The sequence below is a fragment of the Eutrigla gurnardus genome (assembly GCF_963514095.1).
Source record: "Eutrigla gurnardus genome assembly, chromosome: 12".
NCBI lineage: Eukaryota > Metazoa > Chordata > Actinopteri > Perciformes > Triglidae > Eutrigla > Eutrigla gurnardus.
Window position 1 is genome coordinate 91,775 of NC_139926.1, and position 24,556 is coordinate 116,330.

General features: G+C 41.9%; 1 protein-coding gene and 2 long non-coding RNA genes across 3 annotated transcripts in view; 2 read left to right on the forward strand and 1 right to left on the reverse strand.

The window, feature by feature from the left end:
- The window catches only part of dnah2 (dynein, axonemal, heavy chain 2), a gene marked incomplete at both ends in the record, with an annotated part of 176,051 nt that overhangs the window by 91,771 nt on the left and 59,724 nt on the right, over positions 1-24,556 (reverse strand). Inside the window, 3 exons of the mRNA XM_084023176.1 lie at positions 177-287; positions 20,764-20,889; positions 20,981-21,070. Of these exons, the coding sequence (XP_083879302.1) occupies positions 177-287; positions 20,764-20,889; positions 20,981-21,070 (327 nt within the window). The remainder of the gene's footprint in view (positions 1-176; positions 288-20,763; positions 20,890-20,980; positions 21,071-24,556) is intronic.
- LOC311021624 lies at positions 15,088-16,614 on the forward strand. The gene is made up of 5 exons (XR_014598026.1): positions 15,088-15,223; positions 15,310-15,438; positions 16,129-16,263; positions 16,383-16,448; positions 16,548-16,614. It is a non-coding gene; the product is annotated as an uncharacterized lncRNA (long non-coding RNA).
- Positions 16,869-17,494, forward strand: LOC311021626. The gene is made up of 3 exons (XR_014598028.1): positions 16,869-17,001; positions 17,092-17,209; positions 17,411-17,494. It is a non-coding gene; the product is annotated as an uncharacterized lncRNA (long non-coding RNA).

A 24,556-nucleotide genomic window follows, 5' to 3' on the forward strand; every position in this document is an offset into this window, starting at 1 on the left:
ACATCATTACTACTATGTATCAGACAGAAAGGACACAAAACACATTGTACATGATCAGGATCATCATACTGGGTACAGAGCCTTCAGTGTGCTGTGTGGAAACATACTGGTAGGTTTACAATCATCACAGTGAGTTCACTCTAAATGTTTAATTTAGTTAAGCAACAAAAGTCAACCTGTTTCTTCTTCATTGACTCAAGAGAAGACTTATCAGCTGTCTTTTTGCTGGTAATGAGAGATTTATGGACATCAGTGGTCCAATGGATCTGCCTGGCGATGATCAGCATCTAAAATAGGAAGAATACACAACTTTGCTTTGACTTTTAACCTTTTTACCCAATGACATGGGTCATTATGTCAGCAACTTTTACTTAGTCTTTTTTCTAGTCCTGTGTCATTGTTCAGTTTTATCCATTTAATCAAGCTCATCTCAAGTTAGCAAAAATCTTCATTTAGTCAAAGAAAACCCAAACTAATTTTAGACAATTCAAAATGTTAACATTCAGGGCCCTAGTTTCGTGGCACGGGGTGGCACAATGCAAGTTTCGACCAGCGCAGCCTTGCGCACGGTCAGTTTGGCAGTTTGGTGGATTGCCTGCGCCATGATGGGTGTGGCGGTGCAGCAGGGGGAGGCTTCACAGATTCAGCTTGGCGCAGCGGAAGTTTCGTGCCAAAAAGACTCGTGGAGACTGCGCCAAAAGCCCGCCAGCTCCAACCTGGTCTACTCTCGGCGCATGGCGGATTACAGCTGGCGGAGTGGCAGTTTGGCGCGCAGTGTGCAGTGTGCACACGTCACCAAGACCTCACAGGCAGGTTTCCACAGTTCCAGGCAAATTTAAATGCAATAAATAATCACAAGAAACACAACAACATTTAATGCAACTAATTGAATCAACTCGTGAATTTATATCTACATAGATTGTCCCGTCACATCTGACGTCAGATCAAAGGCGGATGGCACGCGTAACGGAAACTCAGCCTGACTGAATTAACACAGCTGAAACTTGGACCTCTAGGACCAAAACATCAGTTTCATCCTGGGAAAAGTTTGGCCGTCTGGCGCTGCTGCTGCTCAAGGGCGGACTGGCGTACGGGGACACCGGGGATTTCCCCGGTGGGCCGATGGGCCGGGCCATGAGAAAAATAAAAATAAAGGGGGAAAAAAGTCTATCGCAACGTCAACCAGCGTTGTGGTCCGTTGGGGGGCTGGGTCGGGCGGCTATTGTTGTAATAGGCTATACCTGTGTTCACGTATCACTGCCTATGCTGATAGCCAATCACATTTCGTCCACCTGGGTAAGTCCCACCCATTTCCTCAGGCTGTTGCAGCTGTCACTTGTCAATCACACTGCGCTAACGGTGCAAGACAGCTTTGGTAGATTGAGAGCCAGCGCTGTCTGGGCAGATGGAGCATAAAAAACAAGCCGCAAAACGTAAAGGTGGTGCTGAAAAGCTTAGGGATAAAAAAAAGAAATCCCTCGAGGAAGTTGCAGCAACAAGCAAGAAAATTACGGACCTATTTGGTGGTCGTTCGGGTTTAGCCATCACCACCAGACAAGAATCTGACGATGTTGCCATACCCAGCACTAGCAGCGTTAGCAGCGGTGAGCCTCGACAGCTGGATGCTGGATCCAAACCTGCACCTGAGTCCAGCAAGATGATGAGTCTGACTCTGACACGGCAGAGCACGAAACAAAGCAGCCTCCACAGCCCAGTGATATAATAATGGTAAGTTATGTTTGGAACTTGGTGATGCTTTAGGTGAAAATGCTAATTTGGCTAACGTTAGTTAATGCCGCGAAGTGCCTAGCCTAGTGTTAGCTAGCCTACGGAGTCCAAAATGAGCGCCATTCACTGACCAGATGTTTCCTGTATTTGTCAACCTGCCTATAGATAATGTTATTGTCTGGTTGAATTCAACCCGTTACTGTCTTTGAATTGACTCTAATACTAAATGAGTATAAATTAATAATTAGTTTATTTATGTGTCTGTACATGGCCCATCCTACATGGGATCATCATCAGACAGACACCACATAGTCATAATTTGAGGCTGTAAGATATAATTTATTACCACGTTTTCATTAACTTTATTCTTTGTTTTAAACTATCTTTTACTGATGATGATGTTGTTGTATTGGTTAACTAGCAAAATTAACAATACTAATCTCTTATCTAGATTGAAGATAATCCAGCTGTGGACAGAGGAGAGGATCCCAGACAAAGCATTGTTATTGTTATGGTAAGGCTGATGACAATAATGCTTGTTTGGCTTGTTTGCTTTTTAGCCATATGCACTAATACCAAATACTGCCATCTTTATATTTTGTTGATAGTAAACCACTAAAACTGCACTAACATCAATCAATGCTTATCATTTTTGTAGTCTGAAGATGATCCTGCTGCTGACAGAGATAGCCATGGCCAGGAAGTCAGTGTCCCCCATTTAGCAGTTGATTATTTCATCAGGCCAAAGCCAGAGACATTAGACCTCTTCCTCCATTTTCACCCCCAGCAGTAGGCAGACAAGCCTATAGTGCAGAGGGCATTTTTTCACAAAGATGGTACAAACAGGAAATGGCTATCATACAATGAAGACACACAAGCACTCTTCTGCTTTCTTTGCATGGCTTATGCTAATCCTAGAGATAGCAGCTCCTTCATCACTGGCATGACTACCTTCACACACATACACCTAGAGTCGATGAGCATGAGCAAAGTGATAATCACAGAAATTGTGCTGAGGCATACTTCCTCAGGTCTTCTAAAAAGAGTATTAAGGACCTTCTCATGGGACCTCAGATGTCACTTCACAGACAGCAAGCCTGCAGGAGGCGACAAGTGTTGGAGCGCATCATAGATGTGATGAAGCTCATCGGCAAAAGGGGTTTGAGCCACAGAGGCAAGCAGGCGGAGGCAGCATACACATTGGATGATGACACTATTGATCACGGTAATTTTTTTAGAGATCATTCTTTTGCTGGGAAAATATGATGTCTGTCTCAAGGAACACCTCACTCTCAGCATTGAAAAAAGCAAGCAAATCCATCAGTCTGACTTTGGATCAAAAGGAGGTAGAGGCTCCCTTGTCACTTTCCTATCCAAAACAACCATTGACTACATCATCACCACTATCCAATACCTAATGAAGGTCACTATCGCCACTGAAATCCAGGATGGCATGTACTCCATCCAGATTGACACCACACCTGACATCACATCCCAAGACCAGTGCTCTGTTGTGATACGTTATGTGACAGACATCATTCATGAGCGACTTGTGGCTGTGATCAGATGTGAAGCATCCACTGGGCAGTACTTTGCCCAACTTGTGAATGAGGTGCTGGAGACCACGAACCTGGATGTGAGGCAGTGTATTGGAAGTTCCACCGATGGGGCCTCCAACATGCAAGGCCGATATAATGGCTTTTCTGCACTGCTGTCCGAGAAGTCCCCCACCCAAGTCCATGTGTGGTGCTACGCGCACATCCTCAACCTTGTGCTGGCAGACACAACAGAGTGTGTATTGGCAAGCGGCTCTCTTTTTCCTTGTTAAACAACATTGCTGTCTTCATCAGAGATTCCTACCAGAGGATGAACATCTGGGAGAAGGAGAGCAAAGACCCAAGACACAGACGTCTCGCGCCCATCGGAGAAACACGCTGGTGGTCCAAAGACGTTGCTTTGTCAAAAGTATTTGGCTCTTTTGGAAAGCCAGATGGGGCCCTGTATGTTGATGTTCTCCACACCCTCTCAGCCATTAACAGGGGTGCAAACTCATCAGGGATGAAAAAGGTGACAAGGACCCAAACCCCCTCGCGGAATATATATATATATATATACACACACAATATATATATATATACACACACATATATATATATATTGCATATGCTTCAATGTTATTCCTCTGCCTCACTGAAGGGGGCTGGCGAGAGCCTGGAAAATGGACTTCCCTTCCAGTGAAGGTATAAATAATGGGAGACCAATGCCAGGGCTAAAAGGTTTGCTTCAAACGACGGAACATAAAATAACTCGATCGACTCCTCACATTGAAAGACAAACTGCTTTGAAAATATTTGGAACCTCAAGAATAGATTTGACTCTGGACGAACGGAATAAATATTAGCAAGGGGAGGTAGGGGGCTTCTCACCCCTCATTCGCTAACATTACATCGATATCAGAATAAGCCTTTGCTCCGTTGATTTTCCATTATTTATTTTAGGTTTTTTTTTTAATGTGAAGGTATGGTAGGTACATTTAACGTTGTTTTCTCGCTTAGATTTTTCAAAGGTTCCTGAGAAATAGACACTGTACTATCCGATAACACCGTTATTGTAACCAGCAAAAATGGTTGTGATTTGCGATGCGTATGTCAGCGAACTGTCTGACATTAGCACGTTAGCCTACGTTAGAAAGCCTGATGGTACAGACACACCAACTCCGGCAGCAGACGTCAAGTCAACGGATCCCATTCATTGTCTATGTAGAGCAGGAGCTCCGCATGATGGATACGGCACGTCGAATTGACTGCCCTGTCGCCGTACGTGAATTTGCATAAAGTTCGATGGATTGAACTTTATGCAAATGCCGTCCGTCCAACGCAATGCCGCCGGTTCCAGAAACTTCGTTCAAACTATCAAACTAGGCAGTGTTGATCAAATATGAATCCAGATTCTGTTACTGCACTACACATTTCCCGCCTCAAATGTTTTCAGAAACATGCTTTAGCGTGTAGTTTAACTGTAAAATGAGATCGTTTGTGGCCCGGCCGCCATGTTGGAAACGGCAGAGCGAAACTCAAGTCCCGCCCACTTCGCAGGACGTCTATCCAATTGATCCAACTTGAACACAGAACTGCCCACTCGCCGGTGCGTTCGACGGTCCGTTGCGTCGCTGCCGGAGTTGGTGTGTCTGTACCATGACGTTTTTGAAGCGTACCAACGTCACTCCTGTCTAGTACGGCATCAAGGCAGCTACAGACCCGAAGATGACATGATTACACGGGTTGGCCAAACGAACAAGCTCGGAATAAATATTTATGACAGCTTGCGTTCGCCGATTACTTGGACGCCCCCCCCCCCCCCGAAATATTTTTATTGCAGATCTCCATGAATCACACAAATGACCTTTTTCGGAACAAAAACGGCGAATTTCGCCGAAAGGTGACAAGTTTGCATCCCTGCATTAAAGCTGTGAAGACCATCAGCACCACTGCACGGGTCAATGCAATGGGATATATCACCCAGCTCCTGAAGTATGAAACAATACTTACAGCTCAGATTTTCCTGAGAATTTTCCAGGTCACCTCACCGGTCTCAAAATACCTCCAGACAAGTGGAATGGACATCCTGACAGCTCACCGGATGGTTGTGGCTGCAGAAACACAGCTGAAAGATGTGAGCAGAGATTTCCATAAAGTCAAGGCAGCGGCTGACACGTTTTTCCAGTGGGCCAACAATCAAACACAGGAGCAAAATGAGGAGACTGAGCTGGAGGCTGAGGCCTCTCTGCCACAGAAACGTGGCAGAAAGAAGAAATCCATGCCTGGAGAGATGTGCCGAGATGAGGCTGTGACTGATGCTGAAACATCATATGAGATTGATGTCCATAATCAAATTATGGACACAGTTTTAGGGAGCATCCATAAGCGATTCCTGAAAAATGGCACTTTGTATGCTGATTTTGCACTTCTGGACCCAAAAAACGTAATCCAGGTAACAGCTTATGCTGGTGGTTTCCCAGAGGCAGCACTCCAACAGTTGAGCAAGCTGCCATTTGATGACAGAGCAACGGTTGCCAATTTACAGAGCGAGCTCATCGGTCTGGCAGGACAGTGGAAGAGGTTAAAGACATCTGTATTTGAGGAATACACAAGCAACACAACAGAGGATGGCCCAGAGTGTGCCGAAGATGAGGTGGAGATGGTTTACAAAAAGTGCTCATCTTCCAAGGACTGTGCACTATGTTGCTACCATGTTCTGAGGCAGTAAAACCTCCTCACAGATGCATACCACATCATTGGTCTTGCATACAGGTTCCTCCTCACCCTGTCTGTCACACAGGTAGCATGTGAGAGAAGCTTTTCAACCCTGAAATTCATCAAAAACAGGTTTAGAAGGTCTCTCTCTCAACAGTACCTCAAGGCTTTTATGCTCATGGCTACTCAACCAGATGTTTTAAAGATGCTGGATAGTGACAAAATCATTGATGGCGTTGCAGAGAAAAGTGAGCTGCTGCAGAAACTACTAATTGAGTGAGGTAATAATATATGTCTATTCACATTGCTTTTACTAGGTGACTTACTCACCAATCTTTATATTAGTGAATGACTTATTATTGCAGACTATTGAACTAACAATTAAAATATGACCTATTAGTTTTAACCAAGGCTTCAGGACGGGATGTCGTGTTAGTATAACTTATGTAATGTGTACATTTTTTGTCTCTCACCCATATAGGCCAGCATGTATGTTCTAGAGGGGACTCCAGAGAGGACTGTGACCCACAGATTGTCAACATCAACCACTTCAACCCAGCCTCCTCCATTTAAAAGCAACACATCGGTGAGTACTCTATATACTGTAATGTCATTCAGTTTCCATGCACCTTGCATCTCTACTCGGACCAGTAAAAGGGCGAAAGTCTGAATGAGAGAATGAGTGAGTAAATGAGCCTTGTCTGTCAGACAGTGAAAGCAGACCAGTAAAGCGAGAGAAAGATAATAAGAAGCAACTGAGCGTGCAGGTAGGTGTTTGCCAGGGCTTTTCATAAATGGTTTGTTGTTTTTTATGTGTTTTAACACTTATTGCATGACAGTTTTGTTTTGTGATGGCAGCTTGTCGTTTTAACTTGCATTTCGGTGTGTACTCTCACCTTATGACTTATGACTTGATTCTCCTGGATGTGTAGATGGTAGTCGTTACTCTGATCCTTGTTTTTTTACTTAATGTATAACCTCATGTAACGCTCAGTATTCTTGGCCAGGTCACCACTGATAAAGATATTTCAATCTCAATTGTTTTCATCTGGTTGAATAAAGGTTAAATAACTATATTAAAAACATTTTGTTTAGTTATCCATGTCTGTCTGACTCTCTCTCTCTCTCTCTCTCTCTCTCTCTCTCTCTCTCTCTCTCTCTCTCTCTCTCTCTCTACAGCAGCTGGAGACTTTTATCCTCATGGCTTGTCTCTAACCCATAAAGGGCAGCATGTATGTTCCAGAGGGGACTCCAGAGAGGACTGTGACCCCCAGATTGTCAACCTCAACCACTTCAACCCAGCCTCCTCCATAAGCGCTGACTGACTGACTGACTGACAAAGACCCAAAAAAGGTAAAAACAGGAAAGGTTCTTAAGTAGAGTGAACCAAGTGAATGTCCAAGCTGGTGGGCTTGCCAGGATTTTTCACATCAAGTTTTTAGTTTTCAAATGTCAGTTTGCTATTTTCATTTTCATAAATGTTCTGGGTTAAGTTTTTACATACTATATAGTTTGCTTTGTTGTTTATCCATTTTCAAATAAAATGTTTCTTGAAATGGGCTTATTGTTGTAATTATGTTGCCCTCTAGTGGTTTACTCATGGTATAGACAGTCAGTGTCATTCAGTTCTAAGAGCCTGGCAAATTGGTCGGCCAAATTTTATTGTATCAATGACCTGTTTGCATTAAAATCACTACATGCTGTAAAATCACTATACTGCTGTAATTATTTTACTGTAGGCTACTTAACGGTTCAGGTTAATGATTACTATATGATTATGGTCCAAAACAACATCAAATGCAGTTTTTTTCATCAAGGTACATGAAACTTGTGTTGCCGGCTGGCTGGCTCCCCACACCGCGCATGAAGTGGGCCGGTCTGTCAATGACTCCCGGGCCACTTTTCCCCCCCAGTCCGCCCCTGCTGCTGCTGCTGCTGTCTTCTGTCCAGCACCGCCGCTAGCCATTTTGGTGCCCTAAGCAGAATTCCTTTATCATGCCCCCCCCCCCCCCCCCCCTCCCCCTAAAACAGTGATTTAGGGTGTGCAGCTGGAGGAGTGGTTAGCTTGCATGCCATGTATGTTACACGTACGCATACGCCACTGACCCCGGTTTGAAACACTGGCATTAAATTGGTTTTATATTGGACATTCATTTAACATTCAAAATTCAAAAGTCATATATCTGAAAAATAAGCCTTGTGGCACATGAGGGACATCCCCCTGTATGCGTCAGAGTTGGTTTGACCACTTGAGGTCAAAAGGTCAGGGAGAATAATACGTTTAAAATACATTTATTAACTTATTTTAATTATGCAAATTTGCCAAAAGAACATATCTGAAAAATAAGCCTTGTGGCACATGAGGGACATCCCCCTGTATGCGTCAGAGTTGGTTTGGCCACTTGAGGTCAAAAGGTCAGGGAGAATAATCCATTCTGCTGCAGGAACGAACATTACAGGGTGGCAAAGGTGGATTCCTTTTTGTGCGCTTTTGGTGGGAACGTATGGTAAGGCAGCTGCTCCAGGGACGGATTAAGAACTTTAGGACCTCTGGGCCCAGATGCACAAAAGGGCCCCTGGTAGTTTTTGCATATGAGGGTTGGGGGGTCTGGGGGTCCTGCACCAGAACATTTTTAATTTGGTTGATGAGATTTCCTGTATTCTCCTGCATTTTTGGGATGGCCAATACCTAATTTCGATCACATCCATAGCTTACATCCTGATTTGCTGATATTGAGGCAGTGACTTTATGCAAAGGCTTGGGCTTCAGGGCCCCCTGACCCCTTGGGCCCCCGGGCCTGGGCCCGGGCCGCCTGTATAATTATACATCCTTGGGCACCTCCAGTCTCTTTCTGTTTTTCCCTGCTATTCCAAAGGTGGGAGCTGTACAACGGAGGCATAGACCACCATCTACTTGTCTGTGTTCAGCCTGTGTTCATTCTTTGTTATTTTCATTTAGTGTATTGAATTTATTTATCCCTTCTGTCCTTAAGTTAAATGCAGAACAAGGGAGAATTAGATTCTACATTGCTACAATGACATACTTCATATTCACACATTCATTCAGTCACTCACACACCGATGGCGGAGGCTGCCATGCAAGGTGCCAACCTGCACATCAGGAGCAGTTTGGGTTCTGTGTCAACTTTGGACTGGTATCCACTGTATACACTTATAATTATAACTGTGAAAGGTATCAGATTTTGTGAAAACAGGACATAAATGAAAAAACTTATTATTTCAGTCAACATCTGAATTTGCCCTTGATACAAGCCAGTGATACAAGAAATTGTAATTGTCAACCTCAGACGTGTATGGAATAAATCCACTCACAATTACAACTGTGAAATGTATTAGACCTTTTTTGACAACAGGACGGACCTGAAAAAAATGGTTGAAAAGGTTCCAAGAAAGCATGTTCAAAAAACACACCAAACTTTCCTCTTTTCTCTCTATTTCAGAAAATAGTTGCAAACAGATCAGATATACATCTGACAGGCTATTTCCATCCTATACATTGATAATTTCAACTATATTGTGAATTGAAATGTTACTTTGATATACATTTTCAAGAGAAGGCCTATAATTGAAATGGAGAGCAAACATATGACTACAACTATGACTAAAATAATAATATGAAGAAGAAGATCGATCCGGGATTTGAACCGGAGTCAGCTGTATATAGGCCATGCGCTCTAACCACTCTGCCACCTGCGCACCACGCTGAAAAGCTTAACGATCTCCTACTTTATCATAAAGGCTGACTATGTCTCAAAGTGTGACCTATTCACTGACCATCGAGCTAGGCTCGCGCTATTAACGTGCGTGACTCGACTAGATGCGCATGTTATATGTTATATATTGCAAGGGACATTTCTCCACCATTTCCAAAACCTGGTCAGGACTCCAAGGCAGATTGAGGCCCTTCGTGTATTGGAGGATGATTTCTTTCTGAGGAGGGGTAGTGCTTCTATGAGCAGGTTTGTACAGTTTATTCGTCAAACTTTATGTAAATTACTTTGAAAAGATTCAGCATATTAAGGTGATTTGTCATGCAACAGTAAATTCATATGCAAAAAGTCTGTAAAATTACAGTTTTGACTAAATGCTGTTCCCATTTATAGATTTAAGTGCTACTAGGCCTAAAATGCTTTGTGAATTCCTCTTAGTGGTACAAATAAAGACTGCCTTGACAAAGTATTCAGCACCAATGTTAAAGGGATGGTTTGGAGTAATTTCATCTAAGAGTCCTTTGAATTATCATTAAAAGATTTAAAAGATTTAAATAGCCCCATATCATCACATACCCTTCGCCATATCTGTTGATTGGCATGGTGCTTTTCAGTTACCCTAATAGCTGCTAGTTAGCTTAATGATTTCTCAATGTAAATCAAACCAGCTAATAGGCTAACTGAAACAAAACCATGCCAATATCTTGGTATGGTGAAGGGTATGTGATGATGTGGAGCTATTTTAATTACAAAGGCCTAGATAACTTTACCAGGATGCATAGTATTCTGCATCCATGAAATAACTGGTCTTTAAAATAAAATATGCCATTCTTTATGGGAAATTAACCCTATTTAAGTGTAAAAAGTTCAAAAGCACGCACATCCAAAATGAACTTTTCCTCTTAACCCTATTTAACATAGGGGTATGAATACTTATGCACCTAGCATTTTAGTGGATAGTTTTGGTTGTTGCTCCAATCTTAACCACTGTATTTCATTGTAAACTATCTGCAAACTAGGCTTAAAGGATTTACGGAATTAAGGTCAATTTCAAAAGGATGTATTTTTATTCCTCTTTTAGTCAACTTTAGCAAGGGGGCTAAATACTTTTTCAAGGTACTGTGAATTTAAGACTGACACGCCCATTACTTTTAGGAGTTTCTCCTAAATTTGCCAGTTAGGAGCTACTTTTAGCCCTGAGATCATTTTAATACGGCCCCTGATCTCTGTGTTTCATTTTATTTCAATTTAATTTATTATATAACTTATTGTATTTCATTTATATTTCAGACTCAGCTGTTATTGGTCATATTGTTTATGCTTAAGTTGTGTAGTAGGATGATGTAGATGTTGTGTTGACTTTGAATTGAACCTGGTCAGATGTCAGACTTCCGAGACAGATAAGGACTTTACTATGATAGGACTTGACTATCATAGTATAGGCTTATCACAATAGGGCAGTTTAAACTCTAAATTTTAGACTGCCCAGGCTTGATTTGTGTGGTAAATAGTGAGTAGCCTACATTGGCAACATTACTTGATGTATTAGTTTATAATTTCTTAATTTGTCAGTGTTTCTCTTCACTCTTGATGTAACTTTATTCCATTTTCATTCCATTTGGGTGTTTAGCAGTAACAGAGATGCCCAAAAAACGGAGAGGCAAGGGAACCTCCAGACATGATCTCTGGTCAATAACTGGAGGAGAGCAATTGATGGTGCAGCATTTCCTTTCATTGGATATTTGGTCATTCAATTCCGATGTGTGGTCAAATTTGTCCCAAAAGATTTTCAGAAATGAAAAAGAAAGAAATAAAAAATGGCTCCACTGTGTATGGACTTATAATCGGCGAGGGATTAGAGATAAAGTCGAGGCAAAAAGCAAATCGGAGCAAGAGGAGGTAAATACAGAAGAAGAGTTGAGCAGTGTTGAAGAGAGGCACAGCAAAAAAAATTTAGTGCTCCAGGACATGGATCAAAATTCCGCAGAAAGTCGAAGGGAAATGTTGGAAGAGCAAGATTCACAAGATTTTGACAGTCCAGTGTCCCCAAAAAGTGGCAGATCTGATTTGTCCATCAGTGATGCTGACTCCGCACCATTAGAAGACTTGAGCAGTGTGACAGAGAAGCACAAGAAAAAAGCTGTTGTGTTGCAGTACACTGATGATGACTCTGAAGAAAGTCAGAGGGAAATGTTGAAAGAGCAAGAGTCAGAAGACTTTGACAGTCCAGTGTCCCCAAAAAGTGGCAGATCTGATTTGTCCATCAGTGATGCTGACTCTGCACCATTAGAAGGCTTGAGCAGTGTGACAGAGAAGCACAAGAAAAAAGCTGTTGTGTTGCAGTACACTGATGATGACTCTGAAGAAAGTCAGAGGGAAATGTTGAAAGAGCAAGAGTCAGAAGACTTTGACAGTCCAGTGTCCCCAAAAAGTGGCAGATCTGATTTGTCCATCAGTGATGCTGACTCTGCACCATTAGAAGGCTTGAGCAGTGTGACAGAGAAGCACAAGAAAAAAGCTGTTGTGTTGCAGTACACTGATGATGACTCTGAAGAAAGTCACAGATCTGACGTTTCAGTTAGTGGTCCAGAGCCAGAGAAGGTGAGGCAGAGAAAGGCAAAAGTAAAGGGACGTGTATCGGAAAGTAAATTAATAAAGAGTGATGGAGTGTTCAGAAAGGTGCCATCCACGGCCAAGAAATTCACAATTTCACTAACACAAAATCAGTGGAGCAACATCTCACCTCACAGCCGTGTCAACAAACTTAAAAAAACATGGACAAATGTAATTAATAGTGAATTTCAAAGAAAAACCCCTTGCTGTGTCCTGCATTTTACATACCAGCATGTCCGTGTTCCTGGCAGCAGGAAAAGAAATGCACCATATTTAACTGTGCATGCAGCTTGCAAATTCTCCACCTGTCAGGCAAGATACATTATTAGAATGAATAAGAAGCCTAGTCAGCGTCAGCCCACTATTAGAATGGCTGTTATGCGTCATGGAGCAGTTAAACATTTGAAAAACGAGATACAGTTCAGGCCAGCATCCAATATTCGCAGGGGCAAAATCGCAAAATCTGTGGCCACAGGAGTGAGCACTGAGTACTACAGGAGACTGCGCACCACTCCAGTGTCAGAACTTGTGTCAGGAAACCTGACGAAAAGTCTCAACAAGAACATTTTGAGAGTAATTGCTGCAGAAGTGCAGAAAAGTAGAAAGTTACATGACAATGTTCTCCTAGAAATGCAGCTTATGCAAGACATAATGAAGGAATGTGACAGCAGCTTTTCTAGTATGCCAGGATATGTACAGTATCTGCAGGTGAACCCCTTGGGGATGCACCTGTACACAGAGACAGGCCTAAGCATCTTGGTTCACCACCTGAGGAGGAAGGAGCCTGTCTCTTTGTACCTGGATGCGACAGGGGGGGTTGTGTCGAAGCCTCCTGAAGACAAGCGAAGAGTCCTTTATTATGCTATGGCTTTACCAGGACATGGTCAAGATGCCCCGCCCCTCCCAGTCACTGAGATGATCTCCAATGAGCACAGTGTTCCTCCCCTTACTTTGTGGCTGATGCAGTTTCTTTTGAAATTGTCGAAATATACTTCTCTCAGGGTGCATAAAGTAGAAACAGATTACAGTTGGGCGTTAATTCAGGCTGTACTTCTTGCATTCAACAAGGAAAGCATAGATGCATACCTGCAGAGAACATATTCCGTCATGCAGAGGCAACAGAAATGGGCAGATATAAAACCTTTCACAGTGCTTCATCTGTGCGCTGCCCACATAATTAAGGCAGTGAATTGCAGCATTGGTAGGAAGACTAATGACAAGGCCGTCAGAGAATTCTCTACCTTCATTTTTGCAAGAATGCAGAACACAGTTGATCTAAAGACTGCATGTCACATTTTCAGACACCTCTGCATTGCTTTGCTAAATGAAGATATGAACCACAACGTCCAAACCAGTTTGGACTTCCTGAAGGCACTCATTTCTAAGAGCAAGAGTCAGGAGGATGTGGATGATATTGAGGCAGAGTCGGACAGCTGTGATGCAGAAATTGGGAGTGTCAAGACAATTGTAGGAAGATCTCCATATACCAAAGAGTTCAGCTTGATCTACAAGGATGTTAGATCAGCTGGAGAAGGACAGCAAGGACGTGGTAATGGCACTCCAAATCCATATTATTGCCCCAACATCATCAAACTTTTGCTGGACAACTACATGGCCATTTACCCTCTGTGGAGTGGTGCCATGTTGGGGGACCTCCAGAGGTATGCCACCGACAAGACACACAAAGAAGACGGCCTGGGGCAAACTAGGGACACAAACTGTCATATTGAAAAATGGTTTGGCATTGTGAAGCATGATATTTTGCTAAAAAAAAGAAATCTCAGGCCATCCGCATTTGTGAGAAAATTGTATGGTTCACTACAAGGGAGATATACAGAGCATGTCCTCAGACATGAACTCCCAGAGGACCTCCTTGTCCGACCACTTTGCCCCAAAAAAGTGTATTTGGCTGAGGAGAAATGGGCAAAGCGTGGCTCACCAAGAAAAAGACACACATCAAAATACTATGGCGTGCCTGGTAGTGAACCACCAAAGAAAAGAAAAGACACCAAGAGCAGGGCAAAAGCAAAAAAAAGCAAAATGACATTCAACACAAAGGCAGAAGCAAAGCAGAAACAGGACAGCGGAACCAAAGATGGAGATGTTACATCCGGGACAGTTACAAGACCAAAGCAGGAACAGGACAACGGAACCAAAGATGGAGATGTTACATCTGGGAGAGTAACAAGACCAAAGCAGAAACAGGACAGCGGAACCAAAGATGGAGATGTTACATCTGGGAGAGTAACAAGACCAAAGCAGAAACAGGACAGCGGATCCAAAGATGGAGATGTTACATCCGGGACAGTTACAAGACCAAAGCAGAAACAGGACAGCAGAACCAAAGATGGAGATGTTACATCCGGGAGAGTAACAAGACCAAAGCAGAAACAGGACAGCGGATCCAAAGATGGAGAATTTACATCCGGGACAGTTACAAGACCAAAGCAGAAACAGGACAGCGGAACCAAAGATGGAGATGTTACATCTGGGAGAATAACAAGACCAAAGCAGAAACAGGACAGCGGATCCAAAGATGGAGATGTTACATCTGGGAGAGTAACAAGACCAAAGCAGAAACAGGACAGCGGATCCAAAGATGGAGATGTTACATCCGAGAGAGTAACAAGACCAAAGCAGGAACAGGACAACGGATCCAAAGATGGAGATGTTACATCCGGGACAGTTACAAGACCAAAGCAGAAACAGGACAACGGAACCAAAGATGGAGATGTTACATCTGGGACAGTTACAAGACCAAAGCAGAAACAGGACAACGGAACCAAAGATAGAGATGTTACATCTGGGAGAGTAACAAGACCAAAGCAGAAACAGGACAGCGGATCAAAAGAACCAATCAAAAAGTCTAGGTAGAAAAAGGACAAAGAATGTACACTGGTAAAACAAGATCTAACCAAGTAATATAACAAAAATGCCTTTTAATCAGTTAATTTTCATTTACAGTAATACAATTTCTTTTATAGGCAAAAACACTCTGGGGACAAGGCGAGACTGAACTTGTGGTGTCCGTTATACGGTCACAAGACCACTGTTTCACTCTGCGGCATTCAGAATTTCTAACCTTACGTCCAGACGAATTGATATGTGGTGAGGTAAGTAACTTACATCAGTGTTCAGAGTGGTTCAGAGTTCTTATTAAAGTGGCTGTTGTAAATTAAAGTCTATCAAATTCTAGTGTAAATTGACCAATAGTCCTGTTGTTCAAGCTCACCACATGCAGCCCATAGGAAAAAGAATGAGACAATTTGGAACAACATGGGCCAACTTTTGGACAGGGAGCTTCAAGCAGACCCATGGGTGCATGGGGACAGTAACTGCTAACTCCCCCCATGGGTCTGCCAACATGTTTCTACCACGGTGCATACAAGGTCTTCAGCATGGCTTAGTTTTTATAACTGAGGGCTTAGGCCTGACCTATATAGGTTTATCAGGTAACACACAACACTGAAGTTGCATTACCCATGCATAGTGATGGTAGTCTCCCCAAAAATTAGAAAACGTCTTGAGACACTCTTTTCTGTTTGAGCAAAGATGGATTGCTTTAAGCTTTTGAGTCCTCCTTCCTAAAATCCTGACAATTAAATCCTAATTTCATATCCAAATACATTGAGAAGTATGAATGCAGGTAAAATACATTATTAAGATTAAAAGTTCTTTGTTATGAAATTCACAGATAAAAATATTCACTAATTTAAAACTTTCCAAATGTAATAAGAAAATAACTAACCTGATCAGTTTACATTCAAATTATGTAACTGAACATGTGGTTAATGTCCTTACAGGTCATCGAAGCATATATAAGAGCTACCCTCAACCAATTCGACCCTGCTCAGCGGATTTTCCAAATTGACCATTACACAAATGGTGTAATTCTTGGAGGGTCAAGTGAGCAGATGAATTGTCATCTCATGCGGAATGTAAGGCCACCATAGCACTTGTTGATTGATGCTGACCGCAAATTTGACAACCAACAATGCACTATAAAACAAAAAAATATTAGACATAGTATGCCTCATGCTGTTGTGCTTATTTTTAGGTGAACCTGGATACCTATGACGCAGCGGTTTAATTTGTTCACGTCAATAACCACTGGCGGTTCGTGGTGAGTAGGCTACAACAACACAAAGATTTGCAAGAACACTAGTTGAGGGTAATTGTGGATTTTGTAACGTGCCTCTGCTTTTTCCTTATGTTTTCCCAGTATCTTCATGTGCCTTTGAGGAGCTTGTTTGTCATTGATCCTGCTGCTGCAAAAGAAGACATTCACCTCTCCACGATGGCAGTGCAATGTTATAAGTAAGAAAATAATGCAAAATATAATTTACCTGTCCAACTACAAGTGAAGGATCATTCAAACTGTAGATAAAAATATGAACCAAAATAAAAACACAAACTGAAAAAGATGTGATGTGTCACAGTTCAACTGTGTCCAAGTCCAAGTATGTTGGTTTGTTCGATAGCATTAGACATTTCCTTCCTCTGTCTGCCCTTCTAACCTTGTACAAAACTCTATTTGAACCACTTCCAGCCGCTACTTTCGGATGCGGCAAGATATTTGTGGCAAACAGGTGTGGGGCAGCCTCAAATGGAAAGCTGCAACAGTTCCGCACACAGTCCAGCAGGACACCACAAACCGCGGAGTATTTGTGATGAAGGTATTCCAAGAAGATTCAGAACACCCAGGCCCGCTTGACAAGTACTTAACTACACACCAGTAACCCATGTTATTTTGACATGTCTATCAGATGGCGAAAGAGGCAATCCAGTCTTTCCCGGCGATTCCATCACTCAATATCGATAACTCGCCAAGGGCTATGTGTCGTCTCCGGGAAGAGATGGCAAGGGAGCTTCTATCGGCTTCAGGTAAACACATACAATTTTAGGGTTATCATTAACAGCTATTTCTGCCAAATAAATGTTTTTAACGGACTGCTATGTAACTCAGAAGCTGCTGCAGGCTGGTAGGTTAATGGGGTTCTCCTCTTCAGTAATGCAATGTGATTACATTTCAAAGCACTACATAAATTAATGTTGTTGTTGTTCTTCTTCATCTTCTTCTTCTAGAGAAAGACTACTGTTCAGTGTGCGGCCTGCATGATGTGGCAAGAGACACACACATTGAGGCAGTAGTAATTGACTGGGTATGTGCCTGAAATCCAACATATGGACCTTCACAAAATTACACTATGCTGATATTGTGCAACATATATTATTATTATTATTATTATTATTATTATTATTAAAACATATTCTGGATGAAAAAATGTCAATTCTGGATTTTCTTGTAAATTTTGTCATTTATTTTATGCACAAAAAATCATATCACTAATAAGAAATGTTCAATTTGTTTATCTTTGTAGACCCAGTGTGACTCGTGTGGAAGGTGGTTCCACGACATGTGCCTAAATGGAACCCAGATGCTACAGACACTGGCACAATGGAAATGTACCCTGTGTGAGAAACTATAAATATGTCTGATTTCCTTTCCTGTTTATAAGCAAATATACATTGTTGTAAGTTGGATTTATTTAATGTGTCCACATTAATAAAAGTACACATAAATCAAGTATAGCCTGCCTAATTATTTTTTTGTATGCAAATAAGATATTTTAGTCAAAAATAAGATATTACTGAATTTCAGTAGAAAATATTTGATTTAAGTCAAATTATCTGCCAGTTAAGAAAGATAATTTTACTTGCCAAAATACATTCATAATTAGAAGATATTTTCTCTTAAAATAAGGTATTTCCAGGCTAGACATGAGGAAAATACCGTAGAAACAAGATACATGAGATTTTTGATCTTTAATTTATAATTTCAATGGTCTGTAATCATCTAGGATCTGTTGAATATCCTTGTGTATACTGGCGCTAACTAAGTAGCACAGGCCCTAAAGCAGTATTCATGCAATAAAAGGATGTGGGTTTTTTTTTTTTAAATGAAACTTGTTAGCTAGAGTTCACCAGATGTGTTTTGAGATGGGTAGTCCAAATGGGTACCAAAAGGTAGTCATCGAACTTTAAAAAATACAGATGAATATCCCGCATGTGCCACAAGGCTTATTTTTCAGATATGTTGTTTTGGCAAATTTGCATAATTAAAATAAGTTAATAAATGTATTTTAAACGTATTATTCTCCCTGACCTTTTGACCTCAAGTGGCCAAACCAACTCTGACGCATACAGGGGAATGTCCCTCATGTGCCACAAGGCTTATTTTTCAGATATGTTGTTTTGGCAAGTTTGCATAATTAAAATAAGTTAATAAATGTATTTTAAACGTAATATTCTCCCTGACCTTTTGACCTCAAGTGGCCAAACCAACTCTGACGCATACAGGGGGATGTCCCTCATGTGCCACAAGGCTTATTTTTCAGATATGTTGTTTTGGCAAATTTGCATAATTAAAATAAGTTAATAAATGTATTTTAAACGTATTATTCTCCCTGACCTTTTGACCTCAAGTGGTCAAACCAACTCTGACGCATACAGGGGGATGTCCCTCATGTGCCACAAGGCTTATTTTTCAGATATGTTGTTTTGGCAAATTTGCATAATTAAAATAAGTTAATAAATGTATTTTAAACGTATTATTCTCCCTGACCTTTTGACCTCAAGTGGCCAAACCAACTCTGACGCATACAGGGGGATGTCCCTCATGTGCCACAAGGCTTATTTTTCAGATATGTTGTTTTGGCAAATTTGCATAATTAAAATAAGTTCCATCCATCCATTTTCTACCGCTTATCCTATATTCAGGGTCGCGGGGGGGCTGGAGCCGATCCCAGCTATCATTGGGCGAAGGCAGGGTACACCCTGGACAGGACGCCAGTCTATCACAGGGCCGACATGGAGAGACAGACAACCATTCACACTCACATTCACACCTACGGGCAATTTAGAGTCACCAATTAACCTATCCCCATTAAAATAAGTTAATAAATGTATTTTAAACGTATTATTCTCCCTGACCTTTTGACCTCAAGTGGCCAAACCAACTCTGACGCATACAGGGGAATGTCCCTCATGTGCCACAAGGCTTATTTTTCAGATATGTTGTTTTGGCAAATTTGCATAATTAAAATAAGTTAATAAATGTATTTTAAACGTATTATTCTCCCTGACCTTTTGACCTCAAGTGGCCAAACCAACTCTTGACGCATACAGGGGGATGTCCCTCATGTGCCACAAGGCTTATTTTTCAGATATGTTGTTTTGGCAAATTTGCATAATTAAAATAAGTTAATAAATGTATTTTAAACGTATTATTCTCCCTGACCTTTTGATCTCAAGTGGTCAAACCAACTCTGACGCATACAGGGGGATGTCCCTCATGTGCCACAAGGCTTATTTTTCAGATATATGACTTTTGAATTTTGAATGTTAAATGAATGTCCAATATAAAACCAACTTAATGCCAGTGTTCGAAACCCGTCCGAAGGTCTTTTGCTGCATGTTACACCTCCCTCTCTCTCCTGTTTTTCATATCTATCCACTGCTAATAAAATGCGTCTATGCCTGAAAAAAATCTTTAAAAAAAATACTGCACTTTTGGGGATCGTGATTGTGAGATCGTGTTCTGCTTGTGCGCAGCTCGTGCTTGGTCTCGCGCCTCGGCAGCCTGTTGTCCATGTCCATGGAGAAATGCGCAACTTTGCCGCGAGCTGGAACCGGAGTTGGGGCTGCAGCTGGTCTGAGCGGTGCGCGAGGTCCCGGTGTCCTGCCGTTCTGGTGTTGGACGGGGAATCCGGTGCAGCTGTGGAGCGCAGATGATGAAGACGGTGATGATGGTGGTGGGAGCCGCGGCGCTGCTTCTGTCATCGGGTTGTCAAGTGACGAAACCTGCACTGCACCTCGCCTCGGTGCATTAAAGGTGAGGAGAGGAGCTCATTTGATTGGTGCAGATCTGAATCGGCTGTGTTAATCCCACTCCACGCCTTCTCTCCTCCCTCTTTCCCACTTGCGGGGGTAGGAGTGATGGGAGGAGTGCCTGCGCCCGACTGCGCCATGCACGAAACTTGCAGAGTCCAGGCGGACACACGCCGTCGGCGTGGCGCAGGTGCGCTGCGCCCGACTGCGCCTGGTGCGCGAAACTAGGGCCCAAAGTCTTTCTTAGCCGTCAGATTATCTTGGACCTTTCTGTCATCTACTCTAGCTAAAATATCATGTCTCGACTTTTCCCACTTACACTTTCGATGCAACTGCTAACAATAAGTGTTGTCAGGGTCTCCTCTTGGTGACAGTTGATGACGAATATTCAAGTCTCATCTTACGTTAAGGAAATGAACACTGGTTCAGCAAAAATTGGGATTTGTAAACTGAGCAAAAAGAAGTGTCAGTGTCAGTCAATGTGAACGTCTGATGGGTGAAGACACAACACCATGTTGTTAAGTTAAAAAGGGAAAAGACAAACGTACCTGTCCTGGCCAATCTCTGAGCCACTTGTCTGTTTGTCCTGTTGTCTTCTTCAGAGCTACAAGGCACCTGCTCAGACAATTCTTTAGTGTAATACGCATGGTCTTCTCAACATCACACAGCCAAATCTACATACACACAAAGCAAAATGATGCTCACATTCTCTACTATATTGTTTCTTGATATTCATGATCATCATCATAATCATTGCTTCTGTACCTCCACAGGTCTGTCCAGGTCCACCATGTCCATAAACCAAATCAACTCCCCATCAGCCGAGAGCATCCCAGTGGTGTATGGCTTACTGGCCTAGAAAAGACACACGTACACATTGACAGCTGTCTGAATGTACTGTTTTGATTCTTAATAATAGTAATGATAATAATAATAATAATAATAATAGGAACACATTCTGGAAATGTGAAGTGCTGAAACAGGGCAAAAATGAAACCCAATTGATGTTGCCTTCAGGTGCTTTTGCAAATAAATGCTCCCATCTAGGGGTGGGCCATATCATATCGTTTGCGATAATACGGGTCTATTTTTTTACATGATAAAAAATCGTATAGTGATATTCTGATTGGTTGATGTCATAACGGCTGCAGACGTATGCTCACATGTGTCACGCAGCTCAACAACATTCAACAACATGAGTGAAAGCAAACATGGCTGAAAGCAATACTGCAGAAGAAGGAATCCCCAAACAGGAGCTACTTCAGTGAGTTAATGCTGTTTACAGTAACTACTGACTAGACTGAAACTTAACTGAGCAATATATATTTGTTTTAGTTTGTACTGAATATTTCAAGGCAAACTGTTACGTTTACCCTGACAAATAAAAGGATAACACTTATTTTGTTGCAATTGTATGTTCTTGAAATGAATAACAACCTATTTTTCAGTGTTTTGTCATATCGTCAAGTATATCATTATCGCCTGAATACCCTGAAATATTGTGATATCCTTTTAGGCCCATATTGCACACCCCTACTCCCATCTAAGAAAAACTAAGAAACACCAGTCACTGAGCACAAGGTTCAGTTTCACAAAAAGTGGTTTGATATCATTAAATCCGGTCCAGTATACCAGTGGAGAGCACAGCTTATTTAGTCATGTTTGAGTGCACGGATATGTTTTTCAAAAGTGATATAACCTAGTGATCTTCTTCAAGGCAAGAACAGGTACCTGAAGAAGAATTGAAGACATCTTGCACAGATTTGAGTATGCAGACACTTATTTGCCTCTTGTTTGCTAGTTCATGTGTGAGCACCTCAGTTATCTGATCTCCTGGTTCGATCCCCGGCTCCTCCTAGCTGAGTGCCTGGTGTCCCTGAGCAAGACACCTCACCCTAATTGCTCCGCCGTCGGTGTGTGAATGTGTGCGTGAATGGGTGAATGTCAGTCATTACTGTAAAGCGCTTTGAATAAAAGCGCTATATAAATGAGGACCATTTACCATGGAGTTTCATGATCATAGATGGTGTGTCCTCATCTAACCTTGTTTGGTTGCCTACTTGGTAGGCCTCACCTCCTATCTCAGTCCCAGGTCACATCAGGTGAAGCCATGGAGCCAGTGGTACAGCTTACCAGATCAGTCTCACCAGGGGTCGTGTCTGCGTGAGAAACACTAGATGTGGCGTGTGCTGCTTTGTTCTCTGACAATGTAAACAGACTGGTCTGTCTCAGTAACGGGCTGAATGTAAAGGAGGACTAAGCTGACTTGTTGTTCTATGGAGTGAAAAGGATTTATCATTCTGACTTCACAGCAGAATATTTCTTTTTTCCATATTTGCATGTTCTATTGTGGACCTTTTTGAAATGTTCTGTTAGTGCATATAAGAAATATGCCTTTTTCAAGCTGACAGTCAATTTTGACAGCCTTGATGGTTTCTTTGGAAATCTGTAGTTCACATGAGAGAATCTGTGCTTAAAGTTAAAAAAAAGCTGCTATATTTAACAATAGTATTTTAATTTAAATACTTCCTTTGTGTTGATTCTACATAAAGTCCATAATTTTACATTTAAATATCCATTATAACATACTTTATTCTTAAGAAGAAAGAAAGCGATTAATTGTGATTAATTATGGCAAATTGTGCAATTAATTAATACATTTTTTTTAATCGATTGACAGCACTAATATAAACACCAGTTTGTGACCTGTCTGGATTTGGTCTAGTTTATTTCTTAGTAATAATGCCCTTTTAATGTATCGCTCACAACAACTTTTCAAAATGAACGTGGGTTACTCATGGTTCTTCAAGACCACAGAAATTAACAACAGCACCGAGGCCTTGGCATTGTTAGAAGAGGTGAGCTTCAGCACGGTACAATTGCTGGCGCACAGGTAAGCAACATGGTATAATCAATAGGCCATTCGGCTCATTATCGCTCAGTGCTAAACTCAAATGCCACCCCTCCTATCGAGCCAATTTTTGACTGACAATACTGTTGATGACTGTGCAATACAGAGATGGATTCTGGGTCGGGTTTCGGCATGCTTCAGACTTGTGGTGTCTGAAGCAGGGGTTAGCAGCTTCCACTTTAAAAGCCTATAATTTAGCTTGGGGTACTTTTTACCCGTTTTGTGCTTTCAATTGATATGCCACTTAAACCTGTGCACTGTTTGTGCTTTTATTTGCTCTTGTATTGATGTCTCATTATAAACTGGTGTTCAGTGTTATATTAGATGTTATGATCCTGCCCTTCTGGGTATATTTTTTTTCCGGCCATTGAATTATGGTTCATGGTTCTAATGAATTCTCTCATGCACGGTCTATGCGACCTCACTCATCGGTACGTTCAAAATGACTCATTCCACTGTTCTATCATGACCTCACTCAGAGCAAACATTCTTTTTCTATGTCTAACTCTCTATTTCTGTCTAAAAATCTGTGTTGGTAATTGTGTCATATTCATTATTTTAGGGGGGCAATACCCCTGATGTAACCACAGCATCACTTCCCCTTTAATATACCACTTAACAACCTAGTCTAATCACCAAAGACTATTCATATTATCATGGACCATGTAATAAATTTGAATTCACTTTTAAAAAGTCAGGAAGACTTTCTCTCCTTCGTCATACAATCCAGCAGCAACAACCCTAAGACTCTGTTCTCCACCATAAACAAACTTCCAAACGTATGGACACCATATCCACCTCCTTCACTGTATATACAGCCAACTGAACAATGTCTCCACCTCTGCAGTGTCTGCTCCAGAACCTGTGACATCTTCCATTCATCCACTCCCCCAGAAATTACTGCATCGGACCTATCCACCATACGCATAGGAATGAAAACTTCAACCTAGCCATAGCCTGTCTCCCCTCACTCTCCCTCCGATCAACCTGGTAATAAACTCCTCTCGGTCCACTGGTCTCATCCCCCCACCCTCAAACTCGCTGCTGTCGCCCCCCTACTAAAAAAACCCAGACTTAACCAAGAAACCCTCAACAATTTCCGAGCCATCTCCAACCTCCCGTTCCTTTCATAAATCTTAGAAAGAGCAGTTTCCTCCCAGTTAAAATCTCACCTTGACCGCAATAACCTCTACGAACCCCTCCAATCCGGCTTCCGCTCCAGACACAGTACAGAAACAGCTCGCCTGCCTCACTGATGTCAAATTGTGGATGCAACTTAAACTGAACTGTAATAAATCTGAAATCCTCCTCATCGGCTAACCACCCTCACCCTCTCCCATGTTAACCAGATTATAAAAACAGCCTTTTACCACCTCAGGAATATTACTCATCTCTGACCCTCCCTTTCATTTTCAGTCGCTGAAGCTCTG